This window comes from Barbus barbus (genome assembly GCF_936440315.1).
Source record: "Barbus barbus genome assembly, chromosome: 15".
Lineage (NCBI taxonomy): Eukaryota > Metazoa > Chordata > Actinopteri > Cypriniformes > Cyprinidae > Barbus > Barbus barbus.
The window spans coordinates 20,369,092-20,382,848 of NC_136743.1; the positions used below are offsets into that span (position 1 = coordinate 20,369,092).

The 13,757-nt window shown below is 37.4% G+C and overlaps 1 protein-coding gene across 1 annotated transcript in view; it reads left to right on the plus strand.

Annotated features, from left to right (window-relative positions):
• LOC306881360 (dihydropyrimidine dehydrogenase [NADP(+)]) overlaps positions 1-13,757 on the plus strand; it is a 170,053-nt gene that overhangs the window by 137,062 nt on the left and 19,234 nt on the right. The window contains exon 19 of the mRNA XM_079435424.1: positions 9,092-9,234. Coding sequence (XP_079291550.1) covers positions 9,092-9,234 — 143 coding nt within the window. The remainder of the gene's footprint in view (positions 1-9,091; positions 9,235-13,757) is intronic.

The window sequence follows — 13,757 nt, forward strand, 5'->3', positions numbered from 1 at the left end:
GTATGTATGTATATATATATATATATATATATATATATATATATATATATTTGCTATTATATAATCTGTGTATATTGCTTCAGATTCAGCTTCTGTGTCATCTTATCCATGTAGTGATGACTGAAAATGTTTGTGTGTAGAGAAAAACACTGCTATGTTTACGATTATATTAATTTATGAGAAATGATTTGCAGTCCGGATGAAGCCAATACAGGGTACGGATCCAGGCGGCGGTCCGGTAATTGCTGACCTCTAGTCTAGATCATATGGTCACTTTATTTTTCCCCTGGTTGGACCTCCCACTGTGATTTCATTTAGCTGGCAGCGTGCTCCTCATTTGATGTGTGTTTTAATGATTGGTCATGCCGACCAGCTAGTCTGCTGTCACAGATATATTATTGCATCTCTTTCATTGTGCATGGAAAAACATGTTCCCCAGACACCCTGGCAGCATTGGCAGGCGTAATTAACAGAGAGCTGCACAGTCATTCCCGTCTCTTATTTGCTTTTGTTATCTGGCTGGGTCTTTTTGAGGCACAGCATATTCGGGTGAAGATAGAAATCGCAGAGGATGCAGAGACCCCACGCTCTGTCTCGCGCTGTGTTTGGAATTATTAATCAGAGAGTCTGGCATCGGGAGCGGACAACCTCGCGCTAACAGATGCCACCGATGGCCTCACTGAGCTGTCAATTACCTCAGCACGGAACCAGACTGAGGATGGCGCTCGTCCGGAGATGTGCTCACTCACGTTGGAAGCTGTGATAGGACCTGCTTAGAGTAATGAGGTATTGATGAAAGATACAGAGCGCTAGCGAGTCCAGAACATCTCTGTTCGAAGCACAGACTGTGCTGTCTGTAAAGAACAAGTGTGATACCGCTCAACTCAAGCAGCCTACAGAAAAAAAAGGAAAAGGAAAAAAACAAGTAACTCAGTCACAGTGGCACTCGCTATAGTAAGCGTATAAAAAGTGCAGAGAAATTATATGAAGGTATGCATGGGTACTTTATTAAAATTGTAAGTGCATTTTTCCCATTTAATGTGAAACATTTAAGCATGTTCTCTTCTTATGTTTTTTTAAATAAATATTATGGAAAAAAGCTAACCTAGAATAAAAAGTAGCTAATTTTGTGTCTATAAATGTTATTTAGTTCAACCTTCAAACCTGTTACTCGTCTTATTTTCTGGGAAATATATCAATACCTACAGACCAAATTCCAAACTATAGCCACAATGGAGTGGTAGCTTAATTTAGTCTAAATTAAAATAAGCTAATATATATAATACATTCTTAGAAATGTTTAGCAATTTCACAGTTGTGATTTATGTTCAGTTGTGATTTTATTTATATATATATATATATATATATATATATATATATACACAGTCATGGCAAAAAATATTGGTACCCTTGCAATTCTGTTAGAAAATGTAACACTTCTCTCAGAAAATTGTTCCAATTGCAAATGTTTTGGTATTCATGTGGTTATTGGTTTTGTTTGCACTGCAACAACACAAAAAACAGAGAAGAAAAGTCAAACTTGATAAAATTTCACACAGAACTCAAAAATGGACTGGACAAAATGATTGGCACCTTGTCAAAATTGTAAGAAATAATTGCTTTTCAAGCATGTGATGCTCCTGTAATTTGTATTTAGACACACCTGTGGCAAGTAACAGGTGTGGGCAATATAGTAATCACAATTGCAACCAGTTTAAATGGAGAAAAGTTAACTCAGCCTTTGTGTTGTGTGTCACACTGAGCATGGAGAAAAGAAAGAAGTGTAAAGAGTTGTCTGTGGATTTGAGAGAAAAAGTTATGGAAAAACATGGACAATCTCAAGGCTACAAGTCCATTTCCAGAGATCTTAATGTTCCTGTGTCCACTGTGCGCAATATCATCAAGAGGTTTATGGCACTGTAGCTAACCTCCCTGGATGTGGAAGTAAGGGCAAAATTAATGAAAAATTACAACGAAGGATTGTTCGAAGGGTGGATAAAGCACCCCGATTAACTTCCAAACAAATTCAAGCTGATCTGCAGTCACAGGGTACAACAGTGTCAGCTCGCACTATCTGTCGCCATCTGAATGAAAAGGGATGGTATGGTAGGAGACCCAGGAGGACACCGCTGACACAAAGGCATAAAAAAGCAAGACTGGAGTTTGCCAAAACGTATGTGACAAAAACACAATCCTTCTGGGAGAATGTACTGTGGACAGATGAGACAAAAGTAGAGCTTTTTGGTAAAGGACATCATGGCACCGTTTACAGAAAAAGAAATGAGGCCTTCAAAGAAAAGAACACAGTCCCTAGTCAAACATGGTGGAGGTTCAAAGATGTTTTGGGGCTGCTTTGCTGCTTCTGGCACTGGATGCCTTGAATGTGTGAACGGTATCATGAAATCTGATGATTACCAAAGAATTTTTGGGGCGCAACGTAGTGGCCAGTGTCAGAAAGCTGTGTCTCCACCAGAGGTTATGGGTCTTCCAGCAGGACAATGACCCGAAACACACTTCAAAAAGCACTCAGAAATGGTTATAAACAAAGCGCTGGAGAGTTTTGAAATGGCCAGCAATGAATCCAGATCTGAATCCCAGAACACCTGTTTAGAGATCTCAAAACAGCGGTTGGGAGAAGGCATCCTTCAAATCTGAATGACCTGGAGTTTGCAAAAGAAGAGTGGTCCAAAATTTCAGTAGAGAGGTGTAAGAAACTCATTCATGGTTGCAGGAAGCGATTGATTTCAATTATTTTTTCCAAAGGGGGTGCTACCAAATATTAAGTCAAGGGTGCCAATAATTTTGTCCAGTGCATTTTTTGGGTTCTGTGTGGAATTGTATCAGATTTGACTTTTTTCTTCTCTGTTTTTTTTTGTGTGTGTTGTTCCAATGCAAAAAAACATGTGAGTACCAAAACATTTGCAACTGCAACAATTTTCTGAGATTTCTTTTCTGGGTTGCATTTTCTGACAGAATTGCAAGGGTGCCGAAATTTTTGGCCATGACTGTGTGTGTGTATATATATATATATATATATATATATATGAGCATTTTCAGAAATTTGATTTTGGATTTAGTTTTTATTGGAAATTACAACTGTGAAATTGCTAAAGCACATAAATTAAGTTTAGACCGTCCTAAAACATTTAGACTGTCCTAAATGTTGGAAGAAAATAGTTTGACATCCTCAGGATAACAGTCTATGTTTTTGCTAACCGTTTGTTGGGTGGGGGGGAATGAAAAGTAAAATAAGCACATAAACAACATGTATATAGAAAATAGAGTAAAATCTATATTTTATCTAAGTCACTTTGATATTAGATTGTAGTGTAACATTTGAATATACAGTAGTTTATAAACTTACCACTGACTGTCAAGTTTGTTTTCAATATGATTACAGTTTTGCTGTGAACGAAGAGACATCTCTTCATCAGGATGTAACTACAGGTGCTGGTCATAAAATTAGAATATCATGAAAAAGTTGATTTATTTCAGTAATACCATTCAAAAAGTGAAACTTGTATATTAGATTAATTTATTACACACAGACTGATATATTTCAAATGTTTATTTCCTTTAATTTTGATGATTATAACTGACAACTAATGAAAGTCCCAAATTCAGTATCTCAGAAAATTTGAATATTGTAAAAATGTTCAATATTGAAGACACCTGGTGCCACACTCTAATCAGCTAATTAACTCAAAACACCTTCAAAAGCCTTTAAATGGTCTCTCAGTCTAGTTCTGTAGGCTACACAATCAGGGGGAAGACTGCTGACTTGACAGTTGTCCAAAAGACGAGCATTGACACCTTGCACAAGGAGGGCAAGACACAAAAGGTCATTGCTAAAGAGGCTGGCTGTTCACAGAGCTCTGTGTCCAAGCATATTAATAGAGGGGCGAAGGGAAGGACAAGATGTGGTAGAAAAAAAGTGTACAAGCAATAGGGATAACCACACCCTGGAGAGGATTGTGAAAAAAACCCATTCAAAAATGTGGGGGAGATTCACAAAGAGTGGACTGCAGCTGGAGTCAGTGCTTCAAGAACCACCACGCACAGACGTATGCAAGACATGGGTTTCAGCTGTCGCATTCCTTGTGTCAAGCCACTCTTGAACAACAGACAGCGTCAGAAGCGTCTTGACTGGACTGCTGCTGAGTGGTCCAAAGTTATGTTCTCTGATGAAAGTAAATTTTGCATTTCCTTTGGAAATCAAGGTCCCAGAGTCTGGAGGAAGAGAGGAGAGGCACATAATCCACGTTGCTTGAGGTCCAGTGTAAAGTTTCCACAGTCATTGATGGTTTGGGGTGCCATGTCATCTGCTGGTGTTGGTCCATTGTGTTTTCTAAGGTCCAAGGTCAACGCAGCCGTCTACCAGGAAGTTTTAGAGCACTTCATGCTTCCTGCTGCTGACCAACTTTATGGAGATGCAGATTTCATTTTCCAACAGGACTTGGCACCTGCACACACTGCCAAAGCTATCAGTACCTGGTTTAAGGACCATGGTATCCCTGTTCTTGATTGGCCAGCAAACTCGCCTGACCATAACCCCATAGAAAACCTATGGGGTATTGTGAAGAGGAAGATGCAATACGCCAGACCCAACAATTCAGAAGAGCTGAAGGCCACTATCAGAGCAACATGGGCTCTCATAACACCTGAGCAGTGCCACAGACTGATCGACTCCATGCCACGCCGCATTGCTGCAGTAATCCAGGCCAAAGGAGCCCCAACTAAATATTGAGTGCTGTACATGCTCATACTTTTCATGTTCATACTTTTCAGTTGGCCAACATTTCTAAAAATATTTTTTTTTGCATTGGTCTTAATTGATATTCTAATTTTCTGAGATACTGAATTTGGGACTTTCATTAGTTGTCAGCTATAATCATCAAAATTAAAGGAAATAAACATTTGAAATATCAGTCTGTGTGTAATGAATGAATCTAATATACAAGTTTCACTTTTTGAATGGTATTACTGAAATAAATCAACTTTTTCATGATATTCAAATTTTATGACCAGCACCTGTAGTTATTTTTCGCATTGAAATACATTTAATTTGCAGTTTTAAGTAAAATTCACAGAAAAATGTGATTTGACTGGTTAGCTCAATAAGACAAACATACAGACTATAAATTTGTCATGACCAGTGAAATACAGTACACAGTACACTAAATGAAATTTTTCATTAAGAATGTAATTAAATAAAACTACAGGTATTCTGTTGCAGTGTTGTTTAAGTGATGTACCAATGTAGTACAATTACTCAAGTACTTAAAACCCCTGCTCAAGAGACAATATTAGATCGTCCGAGCTATGTCCTGGCTGTGCTGCTGTTGACATGCAGTGAACTTGTGCCGACAACTTCACCACAGGTACTGGTGACAAACAGGCGTGAGCGACCCTGTTTGACAAGGACATGTTGGGGTTGTCAGAGCAACAGGAGCTGTCAGCGCGGCTGGCGTGAAAAACGAGAACAAAGCGCAGGGAAGGACAGAGCCAGTGCCACAATAACATCACAACAATATCACAGGACTGAAGCTTTTCTTGAGTGGAAGTGTGCTGGCTGACAACATTATCTGTGTCAGCTGCCATCGGCTGACAAGTGCTTTGATGGCTCAACCTTTGTTGCACAAGTCGTGTCCATATTAATGCGATTGTGACATCACTCACAGTACAATAGCCCATTGCCGGATGAGTTGTAGCAGATGTCTTATTGGAACATTATTACCTCCGTACATATTAGACTCGCTCAGACATTTAAGAATGATGCGTTCAGAGCTCTAGCCTCTCGACTTAAACTGTACTGAGCCGATCCCCCATCTCTAAATCACACCCAAATGGCTTTCATTGCGAGCCGTGTGATGTCTTCTTATGATATTAGGTTGTCAGAACAGAGCAGAGATGACAAATTCTACCTGACGTGCCATCCATTCAGCCAACAGGTGGAAGAGCAGAAAAAAAGTGATGGCGGTAGGAAATGCCAGAGGCTTAGGGAAGCGCCCATATGTACATAATTAACCATGCAGCATGGGGATGCAAAAAAATATGTGCCGTGATTGAATTTATCTCCACAATTTGAGAATAGTGTGGGTGATGAAGATCGTTTAGCACGCCGGAGTGGGGCTAAAAAAGAAGCTGTCTCGAGCCATCAAATGGTGGAAGTGGTGTTCTGAGCCGCGCCGGCGAAATTAATGTGGACAAACGTACAACTGTGATCAATAAATGGGAACCTGCTGGGAAAATGAGGTTAAATGTAATGTGATAAACACTTCCATCTGTCTGGCTGATCAGAAAGCCGCTCGGCTTTCATTAGGGAATCCTGCCATCCTGAGAGATGAAGAGAGAAAGGCACGGGGAGGGCTGTACTGCTTCATAGGTGAACCCAGACACCTGTAGACACAGTCGCTCCGATCCCAAACCCAGTGAGCTGCCTCGCTGTCCGCTGACTGCTTATAAGGCAGCATCCTAACCGATATGGAACATTGTAAGTGACTGAATGACTCAACTTACAATACAGCACTGCAGGAATGAGTACTAAAAACCCAAAAACAACCATTTTTGAAGTACCAATTCCATCATTCCAAAGTTAAGTGTTTTTGGTTAAATGCCTGAAATAAGGTCTGTGGTTAACACAAGCTCATGATATTGTCTTGTTTTAATTTTACAACAAAAATGAATCTGTAATTCCCCACACAATATTTTTTAAGCTTTCAGGTGTTTTGAAAAGTTTGTTTGGCTAAATGAGACGGGTTGTCTGGGACATTAAACCGGTAAACTATTAAATAATCTACAGAGCCCCACAGAAAAACTTTTTTGTTCCCCCTAGAAACTTTCACAACAGTTTTGCAAGAGAATACAATTTTATTTTATTTTTTTCCTTTATTTATATAGCGCTTTTCACAGTGCAAATTGTGTCAAAGCACTGCACAATATCAAAAAAGGAAAATAATGTGTCAATAAGTTTAAATGGTGTCTTTGCAATCAGGTCGACGATATCGCTGGAAATGAAGCGTCCCCAACTAAACAAGCCAGAGGCGACAGCGGCAAGGAACCAAAACTCCATCGGTGACAGAATGGAGAAAAAACCTTGGGAGAAACCAGGCTCAGTCGGGGGGCCAATTCTCCTCTGGCCAAACAAACCAGCAGTTCAATTCCAAACTGCAGCAAGTCAGATTGTAAGGGCTCAGCTGGTTCCAGTGGTCTTTTCCGATGGCTGTCTAAGTGGCGGGGTCCTCAATGGGGATCTGTCTCTGGCGTTCATCCAGGTGTCTGGCCTCCGCCTACGATCAGGGCCACATACGTCATCTCCCGGCGCTGATCCTCCATCTCAGGTGTTCGGTCATCTCAGATCATGTAATGGTTGGATCCAGACTGAAGTTCTGTAATTCCTAGCCCCACAGAATTAACATCCCGTGGCAGAAACGGAGAGACAAGCAGAGACATGATTAGCGTAGCTGCTGTTCCATCTAAGCAAAAATGAATTGTTCAACCCAAGCTAAAGAATAATAATAATGTACGTCTGATCAGATATAACTGCAGTACAAGATTATAAGATGCATTATGTGAATGCTTGGCTAAAGAGATGTGTCTTTAATCTAGATTTAAACAGAGAGAGTGTATCTGAACCCCGAATGTTATCAGGAAGGCTATTCCAGAGTTTGGGAGCCAAATGTTTTGCGAATGACCGCAAAGTTCCTCAGGGCAACACAATACTTTTGCAAGACTTTTGCAAGGTTTTGTGAGTGAAAGCAAAAGCATTGAAATCAAATTTTTACTCCCATCTCATATTTTTTCACCATATCTCTTTAGGTATACGTACTAATCCACTTTTACAGCCTTGTTGCCTTTACACTCGCTCTTATGCAAACTATTTTAACTAAAACTTAACTTTTATATATTAAATAAAGATCAAAACAGTTGTCGGAAGTGGTGATGTTAAATATGTGGTGTAGTTTGTTCATAGTCTTTTCTTTATTTAATTTTTTTTTTTCGTTTTCTTCTTTTGACGATTGTATTATATTCATAAAATTTGTGAATATTATCTTAATAAACAAAACGTGCAAGAATGGAAAAAAAAATGAATGGAAATACATTAAAACATTGAGTAATAGAGTCATTAATGTTTAATTATTAATTATATTAAATAATTTATTGATGCTTTTCAGTAATAAAATAATATTTTGCCATTTTGAATTATTTCCTTCACAAAGCTCCCTTCTTGGGTCACAAAGATTTAATTAGAATTTAGAAGAAAACAAAACGGGTGTCTAATGAGGCAACAAAATGAAGATGTTTATCTTCTGAACAGCTTTTGCATTAGTACGCTTATGATGTCTTAAAATGCTTTAATTTTCTTGCTTAAGAAGCATCTTTTATCATGATAAATGTTGAGCATCTCCTTAATATTTTTGTGGAAAATGTTTTTAGGATTAATTGAGGGATATAAAAAACAGCATTTGAATAAAATCTTTTGAGAAGTTATAAATCCAAAGTTCTGTCATAAAACTCTAGACTCCAGTCTGACATAATGACATCATTATCTCATGACACAGTGGTTCTTCTGTATAAGCAGCCAGTGAGCTTGCTGCTCAACATTCAAATACTTGTCTTGTACTTGCTGTAACATTTACAGCGCGCTTCAGAAACCCTCCACCTTCCCCAGCTCCACCTGTATAGATCTGCTACGGGGTGCTTCGTGTATGCTATAAATGGGGGTTATTTCATATTTGTTATATGTGCAGCAGCAGTGTTTCTTACATGCTCACAGCAGCATGATCTCAGTACTTTCTCTGCCACAGCAACAGCAACAGCAGCATAGCAGATCTATTCTGCCAAGACCAAACACATTAATATTGCCTCTGAGAGTTGTCATGACAGAAATGTCTTCACTGTCCCTTTTAAACAATTTAATGTATCCCTGCCAAATAAAAGTATTAATTTCTTAATGACCCCAAATATTTGAATAGTAGTCTATGTATAAAGTATGCTCTCTGATCACAAGTTGGATTTGTAATCTGCATGAACTGATTTTATATAATTACTGCTTTACATTAATAATGTTTTTCCTCCTGTATTTGGATAGGTAATGCAATCCGCCCCATAGCTCTACGCGCGGTGTCAGCTATAGCGAAAGCTCTTCCTGGCTTCCCAATCTTGGCTACCGGTGGTATTGACTCGGCAGAGTCTGGATTACAGTTCCTCCATGCTGGAGCATCTGTTCTGCAGGTAACCACTTACATTCATCACCAACTCCCATCAACTGCACCAGTGACTGTTGGATTTGAACAAACAACCTTTTGTTTACCAGTCTAAACATTTAATCACGTCTGTACCACCCCTCAGCCTAATAACGTTCCCATTTGTAGGACCACAGCTTGGGAAAAAAAATATATTAGTTTTGTTTTTATACAATCTGCAAGCTTAAAGTCTGGGTTTAAACATATATATTAAGTAGTCTGTTCTAATTAATCCTTAATAAGGAGTCTACTAACGGCTACACTCTCATAGAACTGCTACATCCGAGGAGCAACAACAATCTCAGAGCAAATTGCAATTTACAACATGGCACTGAACAAGTTGTTAGTGCAAATAAACCCATTATCTCAACATGATGCCACAGCCTCCGAAATCTCTTTTTAAATAAATAAATCAAAACACTCTCATTATGTGCAGAAATAACGTTTCACAAGTGCCCAGGAGTTCTTGGGGGGGGAATTAAAACATTTTAATCACACCCACATGTAATAGCAGAGTGCTGGCTTGTAGTAATAAGAGAAATTGTAAACTAGCCAACTCCTCACTACACTACAGTTGAATCAGTGTCACAAGCGGGTCACAGGAACACATCGTAGCTCCATCTCCTGCTTGAATTAGATTAGTCCAATGAGCTGCTCTGGCGAACAATGTTAGCTTCTCACAGACTCAAGACAAACAACACATGTGATAGTAAGTAAATAAGAGTGTTATTTATCGAACACTTCTGCAAACAACTTTTAATATGAAGCTTTGTACACATATATTCCTCTACGGTACTCATGACGATCAAAACAAAATGAAATTTTATCTAAATTGTAATATATTACAATACACTTTCAAAGAATAATTAAATAAAATAACTACAATAAAATTATTGAGAAAATTATTTATAAAGATCTGATAAGCATTGCTGCAGTTCCATTTGTAGGGAATTGTTATGGCATTGTTATTACTTCATCTGTACTCTAAAACCATGTTAAACCTATCAAAAAGTCACCAAAATCCAGATTAGGAAGTATTGTACATACATGTGTTTAATATAGTAATTTGAGGTGCACTTCATGCATGGGTTTTCCAGGGTGACTCTAGAAAAATGAATTATCAGGTTTACCTGCCTAATGACAACTGAAAACAGAGATGCTCTATTAACATAAAAGCCACTTTTCTGTTTTTTATCATGCACAATAAAAAAGCAAATCAATAAAAGATGAAAATATCAAAAGGCATGTTGCCTAAAAACAGCATATTCAAGACCCTTTTAAACGCCCCTTTAAACGCAGTTGAATATGTACACTGCTGTTCTAAGTTTAGGTCAGTAAGATTTATTTTTGAAAGAAATTATTACCTTTATTAAGCAAGAAGGCATTAAATTGATTAACAGTAAAGTGACAGTAAAGACACTGTCAAAAAACATTTCTATTTCACTTGAATGCTGTTCTCTATTCATCAAAGAATCCTAAAGAAAAAAAACTGCATAAGATTTCCACAAAAATATTAAGGAGCACAACTGTTTTTAACATTGATATTAATAGCATATGTTTATTGATCACCAAATCAACATATTCTAAAGTCATCATGAAATAAAAAATGACAATTCTATTTTTTTGACAGTGTTGCAGTATTTTTTTTTTAAATGATGTATCCATGCACATCATTTTTTTTTATTATTATTCATTTGCACGGGTAATCTTTAATCAAGAACATTAACAACATCTCTCAACAACATCTCTTCTCTTCCTGACGTAAGACTCGGAAAATGGGTTGGGCTATACTGACTGTCCAATGGCCAGGCATTTTAGCACCCTTTACTGGGAGTTTGATTGACAGGCGATCTGACCAATCATACTGCCAAATCCGCCATTTTGTCCAACAAACACACCATATAGGAGAGTTAACATCAGTACAGTCAAACTTGAAAATGGTGTATTGACATCTTTCCGCGGTTGAGACAACATACATTTTGATGTTCATTCATGTTTATTTTATTCTATAACTAGCAGGAAGTGATCCATTCGCGTTTAAACCGCTAGAGCTGAGGCGCTACAGCGATCTGTCACATTAAAGAGCCACGAAATGGTATTTATTGGTTGAATTAATTTTGAAAAAACTACAAAATTTGAAAGCTAAGACTGTTTCATGAAAAAAGTAACCTGCTCTGTTTTGTTGTCAGTGTCTTATTTGCTCCAAGATGTATTTTTCACTGCGTGATGATGTGTGGCGTAAGAACTCAATTGCCTCAGTTCAAGCGGCACGCAAACGATCATCTCTTCTTATTTACAACTCTATATAGCACAAAATAAACTAAATGAAAATCAGAGATATGGTGCCTCAACCACGAAAATGTGTCAATATACCATGGTCCACTGATGTTAATCCTGTTTGGTTTGTTTGTCAGACAAAATAGCGGATTCGGCATCATGATTGGTCAGAAAGCTTGTCAATCAAACTCTCGGCAAAGGGTGAAATCTCTCCCTACATTTTTTCTTATTCCAGAAGCCGTTTCACTCGGATATACACCACAATAGGGAAGAAAAGACTACCACAACTTTCGCTTCATGCTGGCTTTTAATGATTTTTGAAGGATCATGTGACACTGAACACGTAAAGTAATGCCTGCCAAAAATTTTACTTTGCCAACACAGAAAGAAGTTACATTTTAAAATATATGAAAAAAAAACACTTAATCTGAATTGTAATAATATTTCACAATATATGCTTTTACTGTATTTTTGATCAAATAAATGCAACCTTGGTGAGCATAAGAGACCAATTTAAAAACAGAAAAAAAAATCTTACAGACCCCAAATTTTTGAATGTGTACATAAAAACACATTCACATACTAATGAAAGAAAATAGAAGAAAATAGAATGTGCAGATAGAAATATAAGGAAATAAATTGCAAACACCAAGAGTAATGTAAACTTGAAACTGCATGTAACTGCATTTCAGTTTCAGTTTTATATTATTTTGGAGCTTACCGGTAAAGTCAAAATTAAAATATTTAAGTAGTATTAAATAGATTTACATGCTGGAGTGATGTGGAGTGATGGACAATATTCTTCATGGAATATTGCACTGTTTATTATAAAATTAATTAAATAAAATTAATCCATGCACATGATTTGTTAGACAGCTCTTAGCACGGCAGCCAAAATACTACTGCAATAGTGAAGTCTTGATGTGACAAAGGCGTGAATAAGATTCTAGCTGTCAGTAGGGAAAAGAATTCACATGGCTTAGAGATGTTGTGAAAGTGATAATATGCTGTTTTAAAAACATTGTTAGTATATGTCAATCACGATTCCTAATTTTTTGAACATTCAGAGACAATTAGTTTATATATGGGACAATTAAAAACTGTATTTACTTTTAAAGAGTCTCTAGTCACAATCTTTAGATGTAGTCCAGAAGTCTGCTAATTGGGTTGTGGGCATCTGGTGCAAGTTATAAAAAAATGTACATACTGAAAATTTAATCCATTTACATACTGATGATGGATATTGATTCATTACACCAGCTAATAGATGCACATAATGTTTAAATAATAAAGGACTTGAAACTAAGCCATGGGGAATACCACAAGTTGTCTGGTGTTATGTGCACCCAGTGCAGCATAGTATTTATTGTCACTTAAGTAAGATCTAAACTAAACTAGAACTGAAACTAATAGGTCGGTCAGTACAATCTTACGATCAACAGTTTTAAAGACAGCACTGAGATCAGACAGATCTGGGATTGACAGAGTACCTTATTAACTTGCAGATCTGTTAAAATAGCAATTTTAGGGCTATATAAGGCCAGACTGAAATATCTCATTAGGATTATTAATGTTGAGATAGTTATTGAGCTGTAAGAATATTATGTTTTCAATTACTTTGAAATGGAAGATTGGAGGAGAATCAGTATCACTTTGCTTCACCAGAGGCCTAACAATTGATGTCTTTAAACTATGTGGTAAAGTACTGATTAACTATGTTCAGGATGTCCAGTGATTAGGACTTTAAAACAGTTTTGAGCAAGTTAGCGTGTAATGGGTCAAAAAAAGACTTTTAAAGAATTCATAAGTGATGTGACCTGGGTGAGTTTATTAAGGCTGATGACTAGGAAAATGGACATATTACTTTCTATAGTAGTAGATGGAGAGCTAGATACCACTCCAAAAGGAGACATGCCGGTTATGGTTTGTCTGATGGTAGCAGATTTTATCAGTGAAGAATACTGCAAACTGCACTTTTCCATTGGGAAACGGTTAGATGATATTTGAGGTGAGGGGTTAAACAGCCTCTCTATGGTAGAGAAGATGAATCTAGGATAGTCTCTGTGTCTGTTAAACATGAGCTTGTCTGGCAGACTTCATCTCATTATTGAAGGGGTCATACCATGAGGAATAAATCTTGCTTGATCTTTTTAGAGAAAAAATGTACGATGAAAACACTGACTTTCAAAACTTCCTCCCAAGTCCAAAAAGACCATTTATTGAATCTATAAGCTG